The sequence below is a fragment of the Pelophylax lessonae genome (genome assembly GCF_965119305.1).
Source record: "Pelophylax lessonae genome assembly, chromosome: 4".
Classification (NCBI taxonomy): Eukaryota; Metazoa; Chordata; class Amphibia; order Anura; family Ranidae; genus Pelophylax; species Pelophylax lessonae.
In genome coordinates this window covers 221,114,120-221,141,932 of record NC_138771.1, presented here as the reverse complement: position 1 = coordinate 221,141,932, position 27,813 = coordinate 221,114,120, and the positions used below count along the sequence as shown (strand labels likewise).

The 27,813-nt window shown below is 43.3% G+C and overlaps 1 protein-coding gene across 4 annotated transcripts in view; it reads right to left on the bottom strand.

Annotated features, from left to right (window-relative positions):
* CADPS2 (calcium dependent secretion activator 2) overlaps window positions 1-27,813 on the bottom strand; it is a 1,183,693-nt gene that overhangs the window by 366,787 nt on the left and 789,093 nt on the right. For all 4 annotated transcript variants that reach the window (XM_082254958.1, XM_082254959.1, XM_082254960.1 and 1 more), the window contains exon 17: window positions 10,982-11,085. In XM_082254958.1, coding sequence (XP_082111084.1) covers window positions 10,982-11,085 — 104 coding nt within the window. The remainder of the gene's footprint in view (window positions 1-10,981; window positions 11,086-27,813) is intronic.

Below are 27,813 nucleotides of genomic sequence, written 5' to 3'. Positions count from 1 at the left end.
GGTTTACCTTCCAACAAGACAATGACCCTAAGCACACAGCTAAAATAACGAAGGAGTGGCTTCACAACAACTCCGTGACTGTTCTTGAATGGCCCAGCCAGAGCCCTGACTTAAACCCAATTGAGCATCTCTGGAGAGACCTAAAAATGGCTGTCCACCAACGTTTACCATCCAACCTGACAGAACTGGAGAGGATCTGCAAGGAGGAATGGCAGAGGATCCCCAAATCCAGGTGTGAAAGACTTGTTGCATCTTTCCCAAAAAGACTCCTGGCTGTATTAGATCAAAAGGGGGCTTCTACTAAATACTGAGCAAAGGGTCTGAATACTTAGGACCGTGTGATATTTCAGTTTTTCTTTTTTAATAAATCTGCAACAATGTCAACAATTCTGTGTTTTTCTGTCAGTATGGGGTGCTATGTGTACATTCATGAGGAAGAAGAATGAACTTAAATGATTTTAGCAAATGGCTGCAATATAACAAAGAGTGAAAAATTTAAGGGGGTCTGAATACTTTTTGTACCCACTGTATGTACAGTCGGTTTGGTCATTTAAGCCTCTAAACGTTCCACCAAGTTTTGAGGCATCAATATGCATCTGTTAACTTGACAAGAACTCTAAGTAATTTGTTTGACATTGAGAACTAGGAATACACACAATTGTGCATTCTAAGCTCTCTGCTTCAAGGGTAATCAACCTTTTTACAGTAAGTTGCATTTTAAAGTTGGACTTATAGGGGTTGATTTATTAACAGCAAAAAGATTCTTCGATTTGCAAGGGGATTTTCCCAAGAGCTTCGTAAAGGAGGTGAAGCTTTGTCAACTTCCACCATCCAATCATCAAGAAAAATGCATTTTGTCTATTTCCTTGCATGTGATTGGGTATTTTTTGCAAAGTGAAATATCACTATATTCACTAAGGTCTCTGAAAAGTTTCTGTGCAAAGTAAACAGTCTATTTACCTTTAGTAAATCAACCCCTCAAAGTCTTTTTGCAGTAATTGCCTTGCTCAATGCATATAAACAATATGGACTCTTTATACAGTGCTAATTAGAACAGTAGTAATTTAATTAAATGCTGTACTTACTATAAATTTAACCCTAGTGCATAAGAGTTGACAACACACACAAATGCAGACACTAGCATTAGTTCATAGTGTGGCTAAGAAAGTCCAAAGCAAACATTTGTTTGTTGTGTTACACCATTCACCATACTGAACAAAGTCCCCAGTGTCTAAAACGCTCCTATCCAATTCAGCTCTGCATTGCAACCATTCAGCTATTTTAAAAAGACAAAATGTCTAAATACACCCCACCAATAAAGTGAAATGCTTTCCGTAAGTATTTACCCCATGAACATTTCCAAAATGTCAAGTGTTACAGCCTGAATTATTTGTCATTCAAAAAAAAAAAAAAAAAGCCATAACTGCTGTAATAAGTATTTACCCCCTTTGCTGTAAAATACCTAAATAAGCTCATAAGTGAATACTTATGTAAATTTCTTTATATATCTCAATACAAAACTTGTTATTTGAAAAAGTATTAAGTACACCACACCAAATGTGGGAAAACAAAGGTGCATTTTGTTTTCCCTGATTAAAAGGGTTCAGTGATGCATGCAAAAAGGCCACCTTACTTAGGCTGGCCATACGTGTTCAACTTTTGTTGTACAATTTTCTGTTAGATTTACCACAAGCACATAATATGAGGTCAAAGCTAAACAACACTTTCACTTGTATCTAATTAGGCAGGCCTTTGTACTACATAGTTGAACGTAAATTTCAAGAAAATTGTTCAGAAAATTGTATCGTGTATGGCCAGCCTTATACTTTTTTTTCCAGGAATGGGTAGAGCTCCTGGATGCCAGGCAGTTAAACACAATCAAATCTACTAACACATTAATTAAAACAATATATATTTTTTTAAACTCATCTAGCATATTTACCTGAATCTTTATTCATATTACCTTTCTATATCCCCCTGCACAGCAGACTATGAAAGGGAAGCGCTGTGCCATTAGTCAGTCAGGCTCCACTGTATTGCACAGTGCTTTCAATCTGTGGAAGCATACTGGTAGGAGGGGAGAGCGGAGAGACCTCATCAATGTGGTGCACTGATGTTCCTTTAATGAGGAAGTAATGCCAGTGATTTTTTTTTTGTTTTTTGTTCCCATGAAAAGTAAAAGCATAATGTGCTAGGATGCAGCGCATATTAGCACATTATGTGACACTTGCCTCCAAACAAAGCACTCGTCATCCCCAATGGAGGCCGCATCCATCTTAACCCATCTTCCTTCTGGGTCTGCGGACTCTGGCTATGCTACTGGCCGAGGCCGGGTGAAATACTCCTGTGCAATGCGCATGGAAGCTGCCGATCACGGCACAGAGCTGAAGAAATGGCACGGGCGGCCGTTCCTTCAGAGCGCATGCGCCAATGATGTCATTGGCCCACTATACAGTAAATATCTCCTAAACTGTGCAAATTTAGGAGATATTTACAGTACCTATAGGTAAGCCTTATTATAGGCTTACCTATAGGTATAACTTACAGAGGGGGTTTACAACCACTTACCGACTGCATGCTGTCGATTTACGTTGGTCCTGCCATAACCCTGGTATTTTTTAAAATGGCGGGCGATCGGCTTTCAGGTAAGGGTGGTCCCAGCGGCCCTTATGGTGCGGCAGGAGAGGTGCCCCCCCTCCCGACGCGTCCTGGTCCTTTTCCCCGCTTATCGAACCCGCCGGCAGCGGGGAAAGCGATCCAGTCCCGGATCCTCTTAAACAGGAAGTCGAGTGAGGGCAAGATGGCCCTTACTCGACTCTATGGTCTTGGAAGACCGGAGCGACGTCAAACGTCGTTCCCTAGCAACCGGCTTGAAGAGCCAATTTTTTTCAACCATTTTTTTTTTCTTTTTTAGTGTACTTGTGAGATCTGAGGACTTTTTGACCCCAGATCTCACAATAAAGAGGTCCTGTCATTGCTATTTCTATTACAAGGAATGTTTACATTCCTTGTAATAGGAATAAAAATGATAATTTTTTTTTTAAACTGTAAAAATAATAATAAATAAAATAAATAGGAAAAAAAAATTAAAGCGCCTTGTCCCCGTTAGCTCGCGTGCAAAAGCGAACGCATACGGAAGCTCCGCCCACATATGTAAACTATGTTCAAACCCCACGTGAGGTATCACCACGATCATTAGAGCGAGAGCAATAATTTTAATCCTAGACCTCCTCTGTAATTCTAAGCTGGTAACCTGTAGAAATTTTTAAAATGTCGCCTATGGGGAAAAAAAAGGAAGCATCCGAAGATGGCAAAACAGCAAGTTTGTAAAACTTTTGAAAATGTGCACGGACGACCAGGTCACCACCTTGCACACCTGAGCCACAGACGCCTGATGGCGAAAAGCCCAAGAGGCACTAACGGCTCGAGTAGAATGGGCCTGTACCGGGAAAGGAGGAACCTGACCTGTGATGGAAAAGGCCTGAACAATCGTCTGTCTGATTCAAACAGAAATGGTCGCCGCGGAGGCGCCCAATCCCTTCCGAGGTCCCTCAGGAAGAACAAATAGAAAATCAGACTGCCGGGTCGACTCCGTAGCAGACAGGTAGACTTTGACCGCCGGATCACATCCAGAGAATGCAAGGCAAACTCCTCAGGATGCTTGGGTTGTGCACACAACATTGCCTTCATTGAGGTGGAATGAAAAAAAAACACCTTGGAACTACCTTATCTCTATGAAGTATCAGATAAGAAGAACGGCAGGACGAAGCCGCCAATGCAGACACTCTGCGAGCCGACGTGAAAGCCACCAGAAAGGCAACTTTTTGTGACAACACAGACAGAGGATCTCTCCGATGTTCTTGAAGGGAGGTTTGTTGTAACGCCGACAAAACCAATTCAGGTCCCAGGAAGGCAAGAGAGCTATCCTCGGGGGAGCCAAATGCCGCACCTCTTGAATGAAGGAGCGGACCTAAGAAAGCTACGCCAAAGGTCGTGGAAAAAAAGACAGCCAAGGCTGACAACTGACCCTTGACCGTAGCCAGCACCAGATGCTGATCCACGCTCTTCTGCAGGAAGGCCAAGACCTTCGCCACTGAGAAGGAACGAGGGTGAATCCATGCACTTCACACCAAGCGATATACGCTTTCCAGGCGCAGTGCGAAAACTTCCTAGAAGTGGCTTTGCGAGCCTCTAACAAGGTAAGGATGACCGCCTGAGGAAAACCTCTATCCCTCAGGACCTGGCCTTCAACAGCCATGCCGATAAAGCCAGAGACTGTAAAACAGAATGGAAGATCGGTCCTTGAGACAGAAGATTGTCTCGCAGCGGAAGCCGCCAGCGAGGTTCAACGACTGTCTGAACGACGTCCGCGTACCAGGACTGTCGAGGCTCGTCCGGGGCCACCAGAATGACTGACATCCATTCCTACGCCAACCTGTGGAGGAACCTGGACAACAGTTGAATCGGAGTCCGCAGCGTCTGCCGGAAGATCGCGAGTTCTGGCCACGAACCTTCTCACCTTTTTGTTGAGACGGGACGCAAATAGATCCACGTCCGGTGTCCCCCACCGGGCGCATAGCCGGGGAAACCCCTCCGGATGCAGGGACCATTCCCCCTGGTCCAAAGTCAGGTGACTCAGATAGTCTGCCTGCCAGTTTTCCACACCCGGAATGTTAACAGCTTCCTTGGCCACCCGTGCACTCCTGGTGCCCCCGTGATTGATATAGGCCACGGCCGTGGCACTGTCCGTCTATACCCGGACGGGACACCCCTGTAGCTGAGATGACCACCGGAACAGACAAAGCTTTAGTGCTCGGTGCTCCATGACGTTGATCAGGAACGAGGTCTCCCCCGCCGACCAAGTCCCCTGGGCACAAAGCGTGCCCAGAACTTCTACCCAGCCCGACAGGCTGGCATCCATGCGAATCGTCCACAACAGAGGCCGGAAGTTCTGGCCCTGCGTCAAGGATGGCGACTGGAGCCACCACAAGAGATCTGACCTTACCAGGCAACCGAACAAAATTCTCCTTTCCAAGGACTGAGGTGTCCTGTCCCACCTGTCCAGGATCTCTGCTTGCAGAGTCCTGGTGTGAAATTGAGCAAATGGAACTGCTTCGAAGGCCGAAACCATCAGGCCCAGAACCCCAGAACCTGCATGCAGGTCCACAAGGAGGAGAGATCGTTGTGCCTGAGAGCCCTGATCCCTTCCCGTAAAGTCCCGAGTTTGTCCTCCGAAAGGAAGACCCGAGAGTGTGCAGAATCCAGGACCATCCCCAGGTACTGGAGACGAGTTGAGGGAGGCAGTGCTGACTTCTGAAAATTGATGGTCCACCCGAAATCCTGTAGCGTCTGAACCGTCACGGCCAGATCGCTCGCCAAGGTCACACATGAGTTTCGACCTTAACAAGAGGTCGTCCAGGTAACCGAGGACCGCAATGCCCCGTAAACGCAGTAAAGCTAGAACCAGAGCCAACACCTTGGTGAAAACTCTGGGAGCCGAAGCGAGACCGAAAGGTAACGCCGCAAACTGGTAACGCTCCCCAGCCACCGCGAAGTGGAGATATTTCTGATGACTCTCGAAAATAGGGATGTGCAGTTACACATCCTTCAAGTCGATGGACGCCAGGAAGTTCCCGGGCCTCAACGATGTCACCAACGACAAGATGGATTCCATCCTGAACTTCTGTACCTGCACAAAGCGGTTCAGAGATTTCAAGTCCAGAATCGGACGTACCTTGCCCTCTTTTCTGGGCACCGCGAATAGGTTGGAGTAAAACCCGCAAAACCGTGCCCGTGACAGAGCGGGTACAATGACTCCTTGGGCAAGCAGATCGTGCACCGACCCCATGAGGTCTCTAAGACGATCAGGTGACAGCTGGAGATTGGACGGGAAGAACCTGTCTGCGGGGCGAGATCGAAACTCGATCTTGTACCCTAAACGAATCAGTTCTTGAACCCACCTGTCCTGAATGCCGGACAACCAGGGTTCCTGAAAGCAACGCAGACATCCCCCCACACCGACAACGGGTGAGGGCGTCCCTTCAGGAAGAGGTGGACTGGGCCGCCGAGCCAGATTGACCGGCCTTTGGCTTACCTATCCACGGTTTCTAGTGGCTACCAGGGGGTCTTAAATGGCGCTAATGAGTGCATCCATTTTAGCACTTTCCTGCGCTACCGAGGAGGAAGATTCCTCCTCCTTCTCTTCCCGCTCAGAAGCGGGGGACCGGGACCCCTCAGGGGGACCATCGTCCGTGGCAACCGATTCAGGCTCAGAATCAGAGGACTGGGAGGGCATAGGCCGTTTTTGGAGGAGCGTTCCGACATCAGCAGATGCACCTAAAACGCCAAAGTCGCGAGGGCAGCAGATAAGGAGGCCATAGAGGAGGATTTAGGTATACCTGAAGCCCCCACCAGGTCTGCGGGGAATTTGTTGTCCTGGGAGTCTATTTTGCCTTAAAATGAAAAAAGGGACGCTGGCCCTTTAAATCGGCGGTTCCCGCACCAACTGAAAGAGCCCCTTGAGGAAACACACTAGCCACAAAAATAATTCAATTTGGTCTTATAATGGCCGAGATATGAGCAAACCCCCCCCCCCCCCCCCCCGCCTGTCAGTACTTGCTCCTGTACAGGAGAGTGTGGAGAAGGAGGAAGTGACCTCACAACGCTAGAGGCCCAGCCCTTGAGCCAGAGAAAAGGTGCCTATTGAATTCAATGACAAAAGTCACAGGGAAAATGGCCGCTTGCCCTTACTAGGCATGTGCCCACATCCAAGATGGCGCCCGACCGGGAGCCAATGCAGTATCCTCACATGGCTGCTGTCTTACACAAAGCTGAGAATCTGCATACCACAAAACATGGTAAAATAAGTGTACAAAAAACAAATTTCTGGCTATCAGCAGGGACCCCAGGGAGACCCCCAAAGTAACCAATACAGCGCCCCCAGTGGGAGCAGGGAGGGAGAAAACCACCAACCCGGCCAGAAGGGGGCTCCTACAGAGACCAGCAGCCCTGCTATCCCCTAAGAGTGGGCCCACAACCCCCCAAACGTCCCCAGGGACAAGGGGGTAACATTACTCACCAGTCCAGGAAGCGGGCACCGCTCAGGTACGGGAGACCTCTCACGCTAAGTGGGGGTGCCGTCAGCCATGGAGGAATGCTGGCAACTCAGGGGCGATCCAGGTTGAGCCATCCTCAGCGAAGCGCAGCTCCGCTGGCTCGTCCCCATTCGGAGGGGCACTGTCGTTGCGAGGCCTGGGCGTACCAGTAACCTGCGACGCTCGTTGGCAGGCTGGGACTCCATAAGGATCTATATACCCAGTCCGAGGCCCAGCTCTGCAGTCACTTGTAGTCCTCCAGGAAAGGAATCCCTGACTAACTAGTGATAGTGAGAGAAAATAAAATCTATTGTGTAAAGAAAAACACATAAGTTTAGAAAAAAAACATAAGAAAACCAAGACACTAGGTCTCGGCAGGAAGACCTAGCTCTGCTTCTGACACTAGGCAGCTTCAAACTGAAGTAATATCAGATTGGGTTCTGGTAATGGCTGAGGGATGGACCCCTAGTGGCGTGCTAAGGTATAAAAAGTTTTTTGTATTAACCTGACAATGAATTATCTGCCTAGCCAAGCTTCGGCAGAGGGCGCCATTACTCATTAGTGAAGGCTAATACTATCGGGTGGCGACTGTCAGAGGACGCAAGAGAAAAACTGATTTTAGCTTGTAAACACCAAGTGTCAAAAATAGGCTTGGTCTTAAAGTGGTTAATGACCATTAAGCATACTGGGTATGGGTTATTAGTTAAATTAAAAAGTAATTTCAACAACTTGGCTATATAGGCTGGCACAACCATGTGAATTAAAGACAAGCGGGGAGGAATAGGAAATCGTTTGACAGTTCATATATGTATCTTAAAGTGTTACTAATCCCAGAACCTGCATTCACTATATCTGGTCTCCCACAGTACACAGAACATGGAAATGCAATTATTTTAGTAAATATAAACTGCTAAATACCTTTTCTCATCAGCAGTATATAGCAGTCTTGTGACTTCTATCAGTATCCGGCAGAGCACTGGTTAAAGCTTGTAGGGGGAGTTTTCATTCTCCTCTGACTGTCCTATGAGGCTGCATAACCCCTGACCCTCTGTCTGGACAGTGCTTATTTACCCTGTGCTGAACACATGCACCTTCGCAAAAAAAAACAAAAACTCTCTAGCAACACACACCAAACTGAGCATGTGCAGAGAGTGCCTCCTAGAGCTCTGTTCTATCAGCAGATGGATCGGGGAAAGTAAAAGGGGAGGGTCAGAAAAGACAGGATTAAACAGCCTTTTTACACAACATGGAGGATTAACCTCTTAGGTTATTATTAGTATAATACAGGATTAATATAGCACCAACAGTTTACGCAGCGCTTTATAATATAAAATGGAGACAATACAGTTACAATACAAAAAAATACAAGAGGGTTAAGAAGGCCCTGCTCAGAAGAGCTTACAATCTAATAGGGTGGGGCAGGTGGTACATACGTTTGTAACTGTGGGGAATGAGCTGACAGAAGTGGTAAAAGATTAGTTGGAGGCGTGATAGACTTCCCTGAAGAGATGAGTTTTCAGGGATCGCCTGAAGGCAACTAGAGTAGGAGATAGCCAGACAGATTGAGGTAGGGAGTTCCAGAGGATGTGAGAGGCTCTGGAGGTTTCACAGTCAGTTTAACAAGCATACTGTACTGCATATACAGACTGATTTTACTGTTGTGGCTTTAGTAACAGTTTAAATTTGAATTTACTTGTCTGCCTGGAGTTAAGCTTTAATTAAGATAAATCACATACCTCTTTACCCTATGGTAATTCCCAAAAGTGTTGCAAAATAAAAAAGAAATGTTTGAAAAATTAAACCAGTAAAATGCAATATAAAGAAAGTACAAACATAACATAAGCAGTTTAATATAAACATCTCACCTTTAATTTTTGTAACCTTTTCATATTCAGGGGTCATTAAAACCTGTATAACCACACTTTTAAAGTGTTGGTATGCATTGATTACCCCGATGCACTGATATTCACACATTTTTTCTAAAGGACTTTCATAACAAAATGATTTTAATAAAATGTAAGCACTTATAGGGCTTTATTTCATTTTTAAAAACACCCTAAATATTTTTTTCTCTATTCAATATTTTTTGTAATAAGCAGAGACGTAGACAAAATCATGGAAAAACACAATTCAACTTTGTTTAATGCATAATTTGTATTAATGTACAATACTATTCCAAATATTTCCAAAAAATTATTTTCTTCCAATTACCTTGATAAAAAGGATAAATAGAATTTGAGTAGGTTTTGATACATATGTAATTGCTGTATGGTTGATAAGCAAGTTCTTCGATTTTAGATTTCTAGATAAAGAGCATTTTCCTATACCAGTGATGGCGAACCTTGGCACCCCAGATGTTTTGGAACTACATAATACATAATGCCCACTACACTGCAGAGTACAGGAGCATCATGGGAAATGTAGTTTCAGAACATCTATGGAGCCAAGGTTCACCATCGCTGTCCTATACTATGTGTCAGTTCAATGGTTGTAATAAAAAAAACATTCTAAAAATTATTTAACTGACCTAAATTTATCTGCCTCAGTTAAAAACACTTAACTAATTAATAACTAGCTAACCTAATATACAGGTATTTGATCACCATTTTTTACATTGTGACTGCCTATGGCACAATCTCCTCTCCTTACAGCTGTAGCTGCTGTAAGTCAGAGGAGATAAATGTGAAAGGCAGCACATAAAATGTATTTACACTTTTCAAACCCTCAGTGACTGCTCTGTCTGTGATCAGCATGCTTGATTAATCATGATAATCGCATAATTAGTAACCACTTAGAGTGGTGAACAATCATAGAAACATAGAAAAGTTATGGCAGAAAAAAGACCTATTGGTCAATTTTTTTTTTTTTTATATACTTTTTTTTGTCTTTTGTTATTTTTTTACTTTTGTTGTCTGCGTATAGATCTATGTTTGCCAAAATCGTGTTTGAATCCACCTATGATTGACTCTGCTGGAAGTCTATTCCTAGCATCAACTACTCTTTAGGTAAAATACTTTCCAAGATTAGTCTTGAACTTTCCTCCTTGCAAGTTGAAGCCATTTCTCGGTGTTCTTGATCTTGGCTCCATATTGGCTACACACTGCTGGATTTCCCAATGGCACAGTGGAGCATGTTCATAGGGATTAAAGCAACCTAAGCGTACTGGAGCATGGCCAGGACCTTACTAGCTAGTTAAAAGGCATCTCTGTTGGATGTATGTATGTAGTATGCTGGGAGCTGTTGCCTGCTTTCAGGATTTCCCTAAGCACACAAAAGATGTTTTCCTGGTGTAGGAGCAGGCATATTTTGGTGCTCTAGACCAGCAGTTCTCAACTGTTTAGTAAAGGTGTATAAAGAGACATGTGCAAACTGCAAAAGCCCATAACTACCAATAAAAAATAAGAAAAATTAAAGGCTGAATTTGATGCGTTTCTGCACTTTATCCTCAAAAGGTCACTTTATGAAAAAAAAAATGGCAATCTTATATTAAATGTAAGTATTTCTGTCTAGCTATTCACGAAAGCCTCTGAAAAAAATCCTTATGTAAAACGTTTAATTATATATTTCACAACTGCTAAAGAAAAAAAATTAAATAAATCAATGACTTTTCTTGGAGGAGAACATTTCCTCCTGGGGTTTATTTTTTTATATTTTAGAGACAGATGTTTCGGCAGTATAAAATAAAATTTGAGAACTTGTTCACACATAACAGATGCAGGGTAAAAAATTCATTTACATTGTGAGTTAAGCCAGATGTTGTAAAGTACTCTATTTGTTCTAAGCAGTACACATTTATCCTGTCCAGTAGCAGATAGTTTATATGTTCAAAAAAAGCTGGTATTCGTTTAGCTTACTATTGAAAATTTTATTTAAGAATATAATTGTACCTCAGAATGATGTTCCTCGTTTTGCTGCAGAACCTCAATGCATAGCTCAGCAAGATGAATAACATCCCTTAGTTTTTTTGAAGGATCATCTTGATTTATAGATTCTAAAAGATAAATGAACATAAAGTTAACAAGTGCTACAGAATGGCTTTTAGAAAAGCGAGTTTTTGCTCTGTGGCTCTAAGAAAGGGAACAATCCTTTATATAGAGACATTTTATATCTTACTATGACATGCTGCTTAACAATGTACAGTATGCCATTATGGAATTAAGTTTGTCTTCAATTTTTCCACCATATTCTTAGTTTGTTCAGGTTTTTTTTTGTTGTTAAACAAAAAGTTTACATTGCGTTAAAGAGGCACAACAAAGGTGTACAAATTACACCAAAACAAAATAAAATAGAAAGGTATCTAAAGGTATGGTACATAGATCACCAAAGGTATGTACTAGGTACATTGTAGTAGCATGCATAGATGTTCAATCAGGAGCACATGCAGCAAAAAATTCAAGCAAGAGTCAAACTTAGCATCATAATACAGTCCTAGAGTAGCACTGTGTGACACAGTTTCTAGGAAAAGAGCTATATAGCAAGGGACAGAAAGGAAAAGGGACAATAACAAAAGAGAGAGGAAGGAGGAAAGGGGAGGGGGGAGAGGAAATGGTGGCTCAAGCATTTATAGGGCTGGTCACACAGTACTAGCAAAAATAAACCAGGCAAAATATCAATCACAATCTAGTCATGTCTGGCATATGGAACAGCATTAGAGACTATACAGAAAAGGACCAGGTAAAAGGCGGAAACAAAACCTGACTAGTTTACACAGTAAGGCCTTGTGCATCAATCCAAATTTTGTCAAACTTTTTGAGGCAATTCCTACTAAGGTAAGTTTTTATAACGGGAGGACCCTGTTAATTGATCGCTCAGTAATCTAGAGTAAGTAGAGTCTGCATCTTCCCTCTCAATAAAATGTCCTTTTTGGCATTAAATGTGTTGGAAGAAGCAAACAATTGTTTAAAGCGGTGGTCTCGCTATTTCTACAATACCTAGGATAAATATTAAACGGTCAACAGGAAGAGGCAATCCTCCCACTACATGTACAGGCTCTGTACCACATCTGTCGCAAAAAGTGCAGTACTTGAGGATAAATAGTTGTTAATCGACGAGGGGTGTATTGACCAAAATGCAAAAGTTAAATCTATCTCTGGCAGAGATAATGACGGGTAAAAATCTTTGTAAACATTCACCCAAATTGTCCTCTTAAAGAGACAGGATAACAGCTTGGTACTTGTGATACAGTGTCTTTATTCTAGCTGTGGAAGTGATATATAACAGATTAGAAGGCAGAAATAGGTTTATCCATCATTTCAGCCAAATGTACAGCTTTAGGGAGGTTAGTGTAAACTGCTTGCCAACTATGTGTCTTAGTTGCAAGTATCTAAAAAAACACAACCATTAAGAAGTTGGTAAACCGTTTCTAAGCGAGTCAAAAGTGAAAAGGGAACCCCGTGGCATTATATGTTGCAGAGTTTTAAATTTCATGGTTAGCCCATAGTGTAGGATTAGGTATTGAACTAAGATGGGGTAAATTGGGGTTACCCCACAAGGGGGTATGGGGAGAGTATGCTGTTGCTGAGCCATATCAAGCAGTAGCCTGTTGCCACACCAATAACGTCGTTTTCATGGGGGGGGGGGTGATAGCCAGGTTAGAGCTGAAGGGCAAACTTCAGCAAATTTCAATGCTAATTTCAGCATTCTACCCTATCAGGGGTACCTCTAAGGTAACTGCTGCATTATTCTTGTGTTGGGCAAACTGCTCAAAAAAACTAAACCAGAACCTCGGCCCAGTAATCAAGTGAAAAGTTGGGGAGAACTAAGCTTCCCAGTGTTAGAGGCAGAGATAGAACAGTTTTTGCTAGCCCAGGGGTTCGGCAAGCACATATAAAAGATGAGGAAGTGTTTTGAATTTTACAAAAAAATGTAGATGGGAAAGGAACCGATGTTAGATGAAAAAAGAAAAAAAAAGAAATTTGGGGAGATGTAAATTTTCAGGAGGTTGACTTGTCCAATCAGTCTGTTTGCACCTCGAAATCTAGGTACCGAAATGTAGTTACCTGTTTTACACGAGTAGGAGCCATATAAAGTGGAACATTGGGGTTGCTATAGAAAAGCAAGTATTTGTCTTAGTTGATTCATATACCAGAGTAGGCACCAAGGGAGGAGATGAGCCCCAATAAATATTTTATATGTAAACCACATTGGTGCAATATTTTAAAAGATGTTATCTTTAGGGAAGCTGTCAAACATATCCCTATTACACACAAATGCAGCCTTCTTGAGAAATACATATCCTCCTTCAAAATTCAGAAATCTTTCCTCCAGCAAGGTCTTCGCTTGCTGTTCTATATATTGCCCGTGTACCATGGTCCCACCATTACAATAGCTAAACAGTGCTTTGAGGAACCACCAGAGGCTGTCATGGGTACCGCTACCCAGAGGAAAGAATAGTACTGTGGCCCATAAAGCAGGATGAAGACGAGCTCGCTAGAACCTTGTCAGATCAAAGATCACTAGAATGGGAGGGAGGTATTATCCCAGGGGGGTTGGAAGATTAATTTAGGCCCGGTTCACACTGATGCTACTTCGAAGCCGGCATCCAAGTGTGACTTCGGAACCACTTGCATACGACTTCTTTAACAGAAGTCAATGCAAGTCGTGCGGAAGTCACACCAAAAGTAGTGCAGGAACCTTTTTCTAAGTTGCTCCTATTAGAATGGTTCCATTGCACTTAATGGGATGCAACTTGTACACTCAAAGTCGGAGCGCCAGTGTGAACAAGGCCTTAAAGAAAATATGTGACTATTTATCACTTGTAAATACCCTCTGAATTCAAATCCATCTGCAATTTAAAAAAAAAAAAAAAGCAGTTCTCCTTTGACTAAAAGCACCCATTACTCTCAAACCTAATACTTTCAAAAGCAATACTTTATTCACAGATGATGACTATACAATAGGCAAGGCTTCAAGCGCATGCAAAAAAAAAAAAAAAAAACTTTGCTGCAAATTCAAGCTCACACCTGCATTACATTTAAGAATATGGAAATACAGTATCTCACAAAAGTGAGTACAGCCCTCACATTTTTGTAAATATTTTACTATATCTTTTCATTTGACAACACTGAAGAAATGACACTTTGCTACAATGTAAAGTAGTGAGTGTACAGCTTGTATAACAGTGTAAGGTTGCTGTCCCCTCAAAATAACCCAACACGCAGCCATTAATGTCTAAACCACTGGCAACAAAAGTGAGTACAACCCTAAATTAAAATGTCCAAATTGGGCACAAAGTGTCAATATTTTCTGTGGCAAACCATTATTTTCCAGCACTGCCTTAACCACTTTACCACCGGAGGATTTTCCTGCCTTACGTCCAGGCCACTTTTTGCGATTCGGCACTGTGCGACTTTAACTGACAATTGCGCGGTCATGCAATGCCGTACCCAAACTAAATTTACATCCTTTTTTTCCCACAAACAGAGCTTTCTTTTGGTGGTATTTGATCACCTCTGCGCTTTTCATTTTTTGGGATATTAACTAAAAAATTTGACAATTTTGAAAAAAAAACAATATTTTTCTACTTTGACAGTTAAAAAATATCCAATATATTACATTTTTGTCATATATTTAGGCCAAAATGTATTTAGCTACATGTCTTTGACAAAAAAATTCTCAATGAGCGTATTTTTAACCACTTTAAGACCGGAAGATTTTACCCCATTCCTGACCAGGCCATATTTTGCGATTCGGCACTGCGTTATTTTAACAGACAATTGTGCGGTCGTGCGATGCTGTACCCAAATTAAATTGATGTTCTTTTTTCCCTACAAATAGAGCTTTCTTTTGGTGGTATTTGATCACCTGTGCGATTTTTACTTTTTGCGCTATAAACAAAAAAAGAGTGACAATTTTGAAAAAATAACAATATTGCAACCCTGAAAGGCTGACCCCTCCACCCCTTCAACCTCTGCAGCAATGCTGGCAGCACTCATACATCTATTTCCCAAAGACAACTTCTGGATATGATGCTGAGCACGTGCACTCAACTTCTTTGGTCGACCATGGCGAGGCCTGTTCTCAGTGGTACCTGTCCTGTTAAACCATTGTATGGTCATGGCCACCGTGCTGCAGCTCAGTTTCAGGGTCCTCGCAATCTTCTTATAGCCTAAGGCCATCTTTATGTAGAGCAACAATTCTTTTTTTCAGATCCTCAGAGAGTTCTTTGCCATGATATGCCATGTTGAACTTCCAGTGACCAGTATGAGAGAGTGATAGTGATAACACCAAATTTTACACACCTGCTCCCCATTCACACCTGCGACGTTGTAAGACTAATGAGCCACATGACACCGGGGAGGGAAAATGGTGAATTGGGCCCAATTTGGGCATTTTAACTTTGGTATTGTACTAACTTTTGTTGCCAGCGGTTTAGACGTTAATGGCTGTGTGTTGAGTTATTTTGAGGGGACAACAAATTTACACTGTTATTTCAAGCTGTACACTCACTACTTTACATTGTAGCAAAGTGTCATTTCTTCAGTGTTGTCACATGCAAAGATATAATAAAATATTTACCAAAATGTGAGGGGTGTATGTCTAAGCTCACACCTGCATGATAGAAAGGATTTAAAAAAAGGTTGTCTACACTCACAACTTCATTACATTTGAGCTCACAAATTACTTGCATTTAGGGATGTGGAGGTATGTCTGAGCTGTAACCTGCATTATTATTTATGGAAATTAAAGTATTTCTGAGCTCACCTCACACCTGCATGACAGAGATACAGAGGTCTCATCTGCATGATAATCCAGCTGCCAATTTTCCACCCCGGAAATGTGTAAGGCGGAAACAAACCATTCTACCCATCTTAGAATGCCTGCTACCTCCAGAGCCGCCCGGACACTTCTTGTGCCCCCTTGATGATTGACATAAGCCATGGATGTGGCATTGTCCGATTGAATGCACACTGGACAACCCTGAAGACTATCTGTCCAATGATCCAGATACAGTCTGGTCGCTTGGAGTTCCAAGACATTAATCAGTAGTCTGGACTCTTCCAGCATCCAGATCCCCAGAGCAGAATGCTTGCCGAGAACACCTTCCCAGCTGGACAGGCTTGCATCCGTGGTGACCACTGTCCAATACAAGGGGAGGAAGGATTTTCCCCAGCCTAAGCACCGGAGAATGAAGCCATCATATCAAAGACTCTCTTGTTCCCCGACTCAGCCGCATCTAATATTCCAGAGACTGGGTAGTCTTGTTCCATTTGGTCAGGATCTTCCTTTGCAGGGACCTTGTTTGGAACTGTGGGTTTGAATAAAAACCTGTGAAATCTGTCCCGCTGTGGACCCGGGACAATAACGCTGTGAGTAAGAAGATTTTGCACTGCCCCCTTGAGATCCATTAAACGATCTGGAAACAGAGGGAGATTTGATGGAAAGAACCTGTATGCTGGACGAGATCGAAATTCTATCTTGTACCCTGAATGTATAAGTCCGTGAACCCATTTGTCCTGAATCAGGGACGTCCAGGGTTCCTGAGCGTAACGCAGACGTCCCCCCACCCCTGAAACGGGTGAGTGCGTTACATCATGTGGAAAAAGACTGGGCCGCCGCTCCCAGACTAACCGGCCTTGGGCTTACCTGAGCAAGTCTTCTTATTACTGCCAGAGGCTTTGAAGGAGTTGCCTTTTTCCTGCGCCCCTGAGACATGAAAAAGCCCTCCGGTGAGCCTTGAAGGAAGGACCCCGCCGCGCGGGGGTGCTTTACCCTTCGGGGATTGGGGTAGAAGGGTACTCTTACCCCTTGTGAGACCCTTGACCATCTCATCCAAGGAGTCCCTAAAAAGACGTTCCCCCAAATAGGGGATATCAGACACGGTCTTCTTAGAGGCATGGTCTGCCGACCAGCTCTTAGTGCGATCCCCACCGCAGAAAGTTGTGCGACCAGGGTAGCTTCGTCCAGGGCCGCATCACACAGCTACACCATGGCCTGGGCCATTTGGTCCATGAGCTCAATGAGGGTTGGGGGGACCGACTCAGCCAGCAAGTTGCTCTTAAGCACCTTGATCCATTCCGTAACCGTCTGAGAAACTAGCATGGAAGCGAACACAGGCTTGAGGAGCGAGCCCGCCACCAAGTACATGTGGCAAGAAAGTGACTCCACGCGCCTGTACATCAGGTCTTTAAACACCGGGGAGTCCTCCACGAGCATCACCGTGGATTTTTTTAACCTAGAAACAGTGTGGTCCACCTTAGGGGACATTGTCCAGCGTTTGGAAACTGGGTTCGCAAAAGGGTAGCGGCGTTGAAAACGCTTAGGCACCGCCAGCACGTGCTTAATGGGTCGCCACTGTTCATTCACGATATAGCAAAACTCCACAGGACAGGGGAAAACCTGACCCGAATTCTGGGCTTTGCGGGAGCCGAAGACAAACCACTTTCCTGATTGGGTGGGCTCATCATCAATGTTCAAAGTCTCCCTGACGGAGCGAACAAGTGCTTCAACCAAAGCGTGTTTCCGCACTGCAGTGGAGGAGGACTCATCCTCCCCACCATCAGAGTGTGAGGACAGGGATCCCTCAGAAAGGGCAGTGTCCGTGGCAACCACATCAGGCTCAGAATCAAAGGCTGAGAGGGTATCGGCTTTTTTAAAATAGGATTTTGTGACATGACAAGATCAACTTTGGATGCCAAAGCTTCAATGGCTGCAGATAAAGATGCAAGGGAAGGTGATCCGGAAGTCACGGATGCCCACACCAGATCAGTGGGAAATTTGTCATTCTGGGACTCTATTACGGCAATGATACAAAAAAAAAAGGAATACTGGCCCCTTAAATCCACAATGGCGGTCCGCACCGTGATCCCGCGCTGCCGCTGGAGTCCCCCTTTACTAAGGCGATAAACTGATCAAAGAAAAGGTGTCTGAGGAAATACCCCAAAAGACCAAAAAAAAACCCTTACTGTGCCTGAGAGAGAAGGACAAACCACTCTCCACGCTTCTCTGCAGCAAGTGAAAATGGCAGGAGGAAATGACCTAACATCACTAGAGGCCGAAGAGCTCTGAGCACAAAAACATGGTGCCAATAGAAAGTATAGAGGAAGCACAGGGAAAATGGCTGCTTCCCTCACTATGCGGCTTGCCCACATCCAAGATGGTGCCGGAAACCGGCGCCAAAAGCACACAGCATGTCAAAAATGGCTGCCGCCCTTAAACTGATGCAGCCAGGCTGCCCACAATCAGGAGCCCAGGGACCCTGGCCACTGTGGGAATCCACCACAGGACACCCCCAGGATAAGGTAGGAGCCATAACCCCCCCCCCCCCCAAGCAGTGGCCACCGCAAGAGCGCCCCCATATGGAGCAGGGAGGCAGGATCCGTCCTGACCGGCCAGGGGGATAGCACAGAGACCACAGCTCTGACATCCCCAAGAGTGGGCCCACATCACCCCCCTCACAGGACTGTTCCAGGGACATGGGGGGTAGCATCACTCTTCATACCATGGACCGCGGGCTCCGCTCTGATACAGCTCACCTCCCACAATGAGTGGGGGTGCTGTCAGCCAAGAGGGAACGCTGCAACTCAGGGCGTTCCATGTTGATTGCGTCCCAGCGAAGATGCTCTCCACAGGCTCATCCCCATCTGTCAGGGCACCACCGTGGCGAGGCCTGGGCGGACCACAACCTGTGCACGTTTGTAGGCCAGGCTGGGGTACCATAAGGATCTAGATTATCCAGTGCGAAGCCCAGCCTGGCTGTCGCTTGTAGTTCACCAGGAAGATCCCCTGACACTAGCTAGCGATAGTGAGTGAAGAAAAAATAAAAGAAACATTTCTCAAAGAAAAAATAAAAACTGAGACCGGAGTCCCAGCAGGGAAACCTAGGTCCTACTTCTAAGCTAGGCAGCAAGAAACTGATGAGTAAGCTCTATGTGTCTAGGGGTAATGTCTGAAGGGACAGCCCCCAAAGGAGTGTCTAGTGAAGGTTTTTTTAATGAAGTTTCACTACATAGCCTGCTCCTGCAGAGGGCGCCACTACCCAATTGTGATTAAACTTGGAAGGGCTGCGTCTGTCAGAGGACGTAAGAGAAATGTTTTTTTTTCAAAATTGTCGCTCTTTTTGTTTATACCGCAAAAAAATGGGATTTTTGTACTTCTCGTAAAATCCATTTCTCTGAGTCCACCGACGGACATAGCTGCTGCTTATTCATAGACGGTTGGGTAATAAGCCCCTCTCACTAGGAGTGACCAGGCAGAGCAAAATGTTTTGACACACCCAGGAGGCGGTACCCCCAGGCTATTACCCTCGGCCTCACGACTGCAATTTCAGTTTAGTTGCAAGCAGTGGAGAATAACCAAAAAACCCTCGAAAAAACAGAGGGGTGGGAGCTACGTCTGTCAGTGGAAAATCGATTTAACGGTGAGTACAAAAATTCAATTTTCTCTTTCGTCCACCGACGGACGTAGCTGCTGCTTATTCATAGATGGTTGGGACATCCAAAAGCAGTAACCACTGAGGTGTGGGAAAAGAAAAAACAAACCAAAAGGAATGCAATTCCCACGGCTAACATAGCCAACAACAAAACATGGAGCTCAACAAGTAACAACTGCGGCTCAAAAGTAACAAAACCATAAAGGAGGAGCGAAAAATAAATTGCTCCTTACACGGTGGCCTGCAACACCTTGCAGCCAAAGGAAGCATCTGCAGACACCAGCACATCCACTCTGTAAAACTCGACGAAAGGACACAGTAACCTCCAAATACACTTGCATTGCCCGAACCATTTTCAAGTAATGCAAAGCAATTTCCTTGGGATGGGAAGGTTTCAGACAGAGTGACGGGAGCACTACGTCTTCATTCGGATGAAAATCAGAAACAACCTTAGGCAGGAACGACAAATTAGATCGCAGCACCATCCATAGCGGAGAAGGATCTGGGTGTTCTGGTAGATCATAAGCTTAATAATAGCATGCAACGCCAAGCTGCTGTTTCCAAAGCAAGCAAAGTCCTTTCTTGTATTAACAGAGGCATGGACTCCAGAGAGAGAGAGATATAATTTTGCAACTGTACAAATCATTAGTAAGACCTCATCTGGAATATGCAGTTCAGTTTTGGGCACCAGTTCTTAAAAAGGATATCGGGGAACTGGAGAAAGTGCAGAGAAGGGCAACCAAACTGATAAGAGGCATGGAGGACCTCAGCTATGAGAAAAGATAAGAGGAACTGAATTTATTCTCTCTTGAGAAGAGGAGATTAAGGGGGGATATGATCAACATGTATAAAATACATAAGGGGTCCATATAGTGAACTCGGTGTTAAGTTGTTCACTTTAAGGTCAACACAGAGGACACAAATAAAGCAGGTTTGTAGCGAAGGGTTATAATTCAAGTTCCCTTGACTCTACAATCACAGGGGTATATCAGATTGATAGAGCTCATTTTTTAAGTAGGTCTAATACTAAAAAGGATAATTCTGAATTCATGAAATGGTCTCTCTTTACTGAGTTTTCCATTCAACATAAATCAATAAAACAGATTTTTTATAAACATTGGGACGTGCTCAAGAATGATCGGGTCCCTAATTCAGTTCTCCCAGAACGACCGATCATTACATTTAGAGGGGCCTCCTCAATTAGGGGTAAATTGGCCCCTAATATACTAGATGAACCCACCAGACCCAATTTTTTTTCAGATTTAGTTGGTTTTTACCCCTGCCGGAAATGTAGGGTATGTAAGGTTAATTGTGACAACAGAAAGAGATACTTGTAATTTCAATCTGTTGTCATGAATTGTGTTTACAACATTACATTTTTTGCTACATGCACTAACACTTATGTGGTGTACTTGTTAACATGCCCTTGTCGTAAACAGTATGTAGGCTGGACTATTAGGCCTTTTAATGTAAGAGCAAATGAACACATCACTAACATTTTAAAAGGTAACATTTTAAAAGTTAAAGATAAACATAATGTGTCCAAACATTACCTACAGTACCATAACAAAAATCCAGAGGGGTCATTGTTTCAAATCATTGACCAAGTTACGGGGTGTTTCACGCCAATAAACTTTCTGGATTTATACCTTGAAATCATATTATCCTTATGGATTAAATATAGAGTGGGACATTAACGCTTTTATTAACACTTCATGGCGTTTTTGGTCCCCTCTATGCTTTAAATTTTTTTTTATCTTTCTGCTACAGTAGTTTAAATATTTCTCCCTTTCTTCCTAATATTTTAATTGAATTTATTTTCAAAAATATATAATAATGAGTTTTTATAGATTTTTTAAATGATGTTTATTCTTGTCCAAAATTATATATAGTCTTTAATAAGATATATAATAATTTTTACTTTACAATTTTAACATTAATGTGGGGTTAGAGATAATTCTCTGCCCCATTTGGGCTTTAATAGGTGAACAAAATAATGTTATTTTCCATATATTTCTTTATATTTTTAACCATTATAGGGTCCCATCAAATATATTTATACTTTATAATATTTAATATATGTGAATATGGGCTCCCATTTATAGAGTAGTGATGTCTGATATCCCCCATTAATAATGGTGTTATTTGTATATGACATTATGTGATATCTGCCTTTTTTTGCGGCTGTAATTCGTACATTATGTCCCTTAAGCAAGATGGCTTCCCGAGTCTCCACCTAGTATTCATTGCAGCTTCCTGTACTATTCGTTTCTGCATATGCCGCGGCTATATCGTCATGTCCGGTCTGTTCCGGAGGTGACGTCGCGTCATCCGGTGAATGCGGAAGCGAGGCGTGGAACGCACACCGGCGCCATATTGGAGGAGCATAGCAATACAGGGCAGATGATAACAGGTGGGATACGAATTATAATTATCATTTCTCTATAAATAAATGATATACACGAGTCCTCAGGTTGGCTATACCTTTTGAAAAAGGCAGGTTTGCTGAAACGCGTCAAGATCACGCCATGGACAGCCTACAAATGTACTTTTGATGCACTATTCTTGGGATGTCTAAGTGTAATTGCTTTATTTTATCAATAAATTTGTAGCGGCATTACACTATTTTTGCTCCTTTTTGGTTTATTTTCATCATTTTCAAATGGGAGCCATTGCGGTGCATATACCGGCTACTATATTACACTGAAGCATTTGATGACATCGTATGGACTCGATCAACCTTCATTTACCACCTAAGCCTTATAGATCCAGGTACTATATACAGTGCCTTGCGAAAGTATTCGGCCCCCTTGAACTTTGCAACCTTTTGCCACATTTCAGGCTTCAAACAAAGATATAAAACTGTAATTTTTTGTGAAGAATCAACAAGTTGGACACAATCATGAAGTGGAACGAAATTTATTGGATATTTCAAACTTTGTTAACAAATAAAAAAAACGAAAAATTGGGCGTGCAAAATTTTTCAGCCCCTTTACTTTCAGTGCAGCAAACGCTCTCCAGAAGTTCAGTCAGGATCTCTGAATGATCCAATGTTGACCTAAATGACTAATGATGATAAATAGAATCCACCTGTGTGTAATCAAGTCTCTGTATAAATGCACCTGCACTGTGATAGTCTCAGAGGTCCGTTTAAAGCGCAGAGAGCATCATGAATAACAAGGAACACACCAGGCAGGTCCGAGATACTGTTGTGGAGAAGTTTAAAGCCAGGTTTGGATACAAAAAGATTTCCCAAGCTTTAAACATCCCAAGGAGCACTGTGCAAGCGATAATATTGAAAAGGAAGGAGTATCAGACCACTGAAAATCTACGAAGACCTGGCCGTCCCTCTACATTTTCAGCTCATACAAGGAGAAGACTGATCAGAGATGCAGCCAAGAGGCCCATGATCACTCTGTATGAACTGCAGAGATCTACAGCTGAGGTGGGAGACTCTGTCCATAGGGCAACAATCAGTCATATACTGCACAAATCTGGCCTTTATGGAAGAGTGGCAGGAAGAAAGCCATTTCTTAAAGCTATCCATAAAAAGTGTAGTTTAAAGTTTGCCACAAGCCACCTGGGAGACACACCTAACATGTGGAAGAAGGTGCTCTGGTCAGATGAAACCAAAATCAAACTTTTTGGCAACAATGCAAAACGTTATGTTTGGCGTAAAAGCAACACAGCTCATCACCCTGAACACACCATCCCCACTGTCAAACATGGTGGTGGCAGCATCATGGTTTGGGCCTGCTTTTCTTCAGCAGGGACAGGGAAGATGGTTAAAATTGATGGGAAGATGGATGGAGCCAAATACAGGACCATTCTGGAAGAAAACCTGATGGAGTCTGCAAAAGACCTGAGACTGGGACGGAGATTTGTCTTCCAACAAGACAATGATCCACAATATAAAGCAAAATCTACAATGGAATGGTTCACAAATAAACATATCCAGGTGTTTGAATGGCCAAGTCAAAGTCCAGACCTGAATCCAATCGAGAATCTGTGGAAAGAACTGAAAACTGCTGTTCACAAATGCTTTCCATCCAACCTCACTGAGCTCGAGCTGTTTTGCAAGGAGGAATGGGCAAAAATTTCAGTCTCTCGATGTGCAAAACTTATAGAGACATACCCCAAGCGACTTACAGCTGTAATCGCAGCAAAAGGTGGCGCTACAAAGTATTAACTTGAAATATCCAATAAATTTCCACTTCATGATTGTGTCCCACTTGTTGTTGACTCTTCACAAAAATTTACAGTTTTATATCTTTATGTTTGAAGCCTGAAATGTGGCAAAAGGTCGCAAAGTTCAAGGGCGCCGAATACATTTTCGCAAGGCAGTTTAGTACTTTGGGTCCTCCATTTCTGGTGAGCGCTTATAACATCCCCTGTCGGTGTTGGGATTAGGGATGGCCTTGCAGTTCAGCCGGCGGTTGGTTCGTGGCGAATTTTGCTTGTTCGCTACCCGCCAATTTTGCGAACACATGGCGTTGTTCGCGGTGGCCATATTCATTTACAATGGGGAGAACTTGGTCGTGCAGTGATTCGTTGCCAAATACCCTGGGGTCCAGGACGTCTTGCGGCAGGACAGGAAAATCTCGGGCCATTTCAGAAGATCTTACACAGCCATGGCTCGCCTTGCTGACATTCAGCAGGGACACAACCTGCCTGTCAGGCGTCTTATTTGTGACTGCCCGACGTGATGGAACTCAACGTTGCATATGCTTAATAGGCTGCTCCAGCAGAAACGTGCAGTTAAAGACTACCTGTACGAACTCTGCGGCAGGACAGGTTCTGGGGAGCTTGGGTTTTTTTCACCTTAAATATAGAGAAAAATACTGCGCTAACTGAAAAAACGTGTGCAAGTAGCTAACACCAATCACTAGACAATAGAGTGATAAAAAATAAAAAGTAACCAAATGTGCAGCGCTAATAAATTGATAGAGTCCGACAAAAATTGAACAAAGTCCCATGTGAAAATCTCGTGAAGATAAAATTGATGAAAATAATCCAAACTGTAAATACAGGCTAGTTGTGCAGCAAATCCCAACACCAGTGAAGATATATATGAATTGAGCTCACCAGATGGATGGGACCCCAATACCATATAGCAAGGGGGTCAAACAGACTTGAAAGAGTAAAGATGTATCCCCACAGAATTCACCGACCACGAAGGATAGTATGTAGATCCTTGACAGATGTAATCGATCAGAATCTCCACTCCCAAACGTTGGATGGTGTATCAAAAAGAAGGGGCACATACATAGCGTAATATTGCTAAAAACAATTTATTTATAAAAATAGCCGATACACTTACAAACATCCGTGATTGAAAGGCATATCAAGTATAAATGGCTGAGCTGACTGGTGTCCTCTTAACATGTTTCGGCATATCTGCCTTTTTCAAAAGATAATTTGTCAGCACAGAAACATCCACTATATATAACATGTCGATTGGTTCAATCCACCTGCAAAGGAAATTAGCTCTGGACAGCAGGAAGTCAATGGAGTACACCGGCGTGCGCTCCAAGCCTCATTGTGAAGAACCGCCAAAAAAATATAATATCGTCACTTCCGAGATAAACAAGGAAGTGACCTCATTAGGGCGTGACGAACGAGACCCGGGAAGTCGGCGGTCGCGTCATCATGCGCCTTAAGCCTCGCAATGAAAGAAACACAGATGCGCCAACGTCACATCCGGGACTCGGCGGAAGTGACGTCAATGAGGCGCAACGCAGCCGAGGCTTGCGATTCAGCATGCTTTAACCCGGTATATTTCCAGAATCGGCTCTAAAAATAAATATACCAACATTTCTGGGACCGAGGAAAAGCACCAATTTGTAATGTCCAAACATATTTCCCAAAACAGGGGGACAAAAAACCAACAGACATATTAATAAATTATGCTAGAACATGTAAAGGAACCAATTAAGGTATAGTACATATACATATTCGCATAGCTCTAAATGCAATCACCATATAAATAGGTTAAAAAAACACTAAATGGTTTAAAAAATAAAATTTAAATAAATTTGAAACAATTTACTTTACAATTTACAATTTAATCATTTATTTTTTAGTAAATTGTTTCAAATTAATTTAAATTTTATTTTTTAAACCATTTAGTGGTTTTTTAACCTATTTATATGGTGATTGCATTTAGAGCTATGCGAATATGTACTATACCTTAGTATAGTGTAATCGATTCTGATCGATTACATCTGTCAAGGATCTACATACCATCCTTCGTGGTCGGTGAATTCTGTGGGGATACATCTTTACTCTTTCGAGTCTGTTTGACCCCCTTGCTATATGGTATTGGGGTCCCATCCATCTGGTGAGCACAATTCATATATATCTTCACTGGTGTTGGGATTTGCTGCACAACTAGCCTGTATTTACAGTTTGGATTATTTTCATCAATTTTATCTTCACGAGATTTTCACATGGGACTTTTTTTCACCTTGCCAGTGGCTGCTCATGCGCGACGCATGCAGACTTCTGCGGCCATTCAATGAGATCACCAAACTGGTCAGTCACGGCCAGGGCGCCACCAGTGACATCGTACCTTACACCTTCTTTCTGGAGCATGCATTGCGTCGTGTCATTGATCTAACCGTCTAGGAGCAGGAAGATGAGGAAGTAGCAATGTTGGATGAATTCCCAGTGGGTGCTACTCCGTCTGAGACAAGTAAACAGCAGGAGTCTGAAGAGGAGTAATAGGAGGATGGTGCCGGGGGGATGAGGAGGAGCAAGAAGAGCATGCTTTAAACCTTTCTGGGATCCCTGGTGTTATCCGTGGATGGGGGAGGAGAACGAGGACGACATTATCCTGGATGATGAGCTGGAAGCAGGCCACTACACCGCTTCCAGTTTAGTGCGAATGGGGGCCTTCATGCTCCAGTGTTTTAAGGGGGACCCCTGTATAAAAAACATAAAGGTCAAGGACCAGTACTGGGTGGCAATGTACTTAGCCCTCCGGTACAAACAAAAAATGGTGGAAATGTTTCCACAATCACAGAGGGTGGTCAGAATGCAGCACTTCCAGGTCTTGCTGCGGGAAATGCTGCATTCCGCTTTTGCGTGCACTGGCAGAGGAATTTCCAGTCACAGAGAGACAGTTGCAGGTAGCAATCCAACAGTGCTTCTTACTTCTTTATCCTGTGAATGCCTAATGTACCTACAGCCACCAAATACTATGTTCTTTGCTGTCAGGTAAACCCATGTGGCTAATTTTTGGGGCCTATACAGGCCAACACTTACTTCTGTATCCTGTGAATGCCTAATGTACCTTCAGCCACAGAATACTACATTCTTAGCTGTCAGGTAAACCCATGTGGTCAAATTTTTGGGGCCTATACTGGCCGACACTTCTTTATCCTGTGAATGCCTAATGTACCTCCAGCCACCAAATACTACGTTCTTAGCTGTCAGGTAAACCCATGTGGGATAATTATTGGGGCCTATACTGGCCGACACCTACTTCTTTATCCCGTGAATGCCTAATGTACCTTCAACCACCAAATACTATGTTAGTTGCTGTCAGGTAAACCCATGTGGTCTATTTTTTGGGGCCTCTACTGGCCGACACTTACTTCTGTATCCTGTGAATGCCTAATGTACCTCCAGCCACCAAATACTATGTTAGTTGCTGTCAGGTAAACCATGTGGGCTAATTTTTGGGGCCTATACTGGCCGACACATACTTCTGTTACCTGTGAATGCCTAATGTACCTCCAGCTATCAAATACTACGTTCTTTGCTGTTAGGTAAACCCATGTGGGCTAATTTTTGGGGCCTATACAGGCCGACACTTACTTCTGTATCCTGTGAATGCCTAATGTACCTTCAGCCACAGAATACAACGTTCTTAGCTGTCAGGTAAACCCATGTGGGCTAATTTTTGGGCCCAATACTGGCCGACACTTACGTCTGTATCCTGTGAATGCCTAATGTACTTTCAGCCACAGAATACAACGTTCTTAGCTGTCAGGTAAACCCACGTGGGCTAAATTTTGGGGCATGGAATGGCCAACACTTTTTTATCCTGTGAATGCCTAATTTTTCAGACTGGAATTGAAAATCAATGGGTCTGTAAAGGTTCCGCCAAATTGTGGAATGGATGCGGACCCATTTTACAGATGTGTGAATGGACCCTATATGTACAGTGCCTTGCAAAAGTATTCGGCCCCCTTGAACTTTGCGACCTTTTGCCACATTTCAGGCTTCAAACATAAATATATAAAACTGTAATTTTTTGTGAAGAATCAACAACAAGTGGGACACAATCATGAAGTGGAACGAAATTTATTGGATATTTCAAACTTTTTTAACAAATAAAAAACT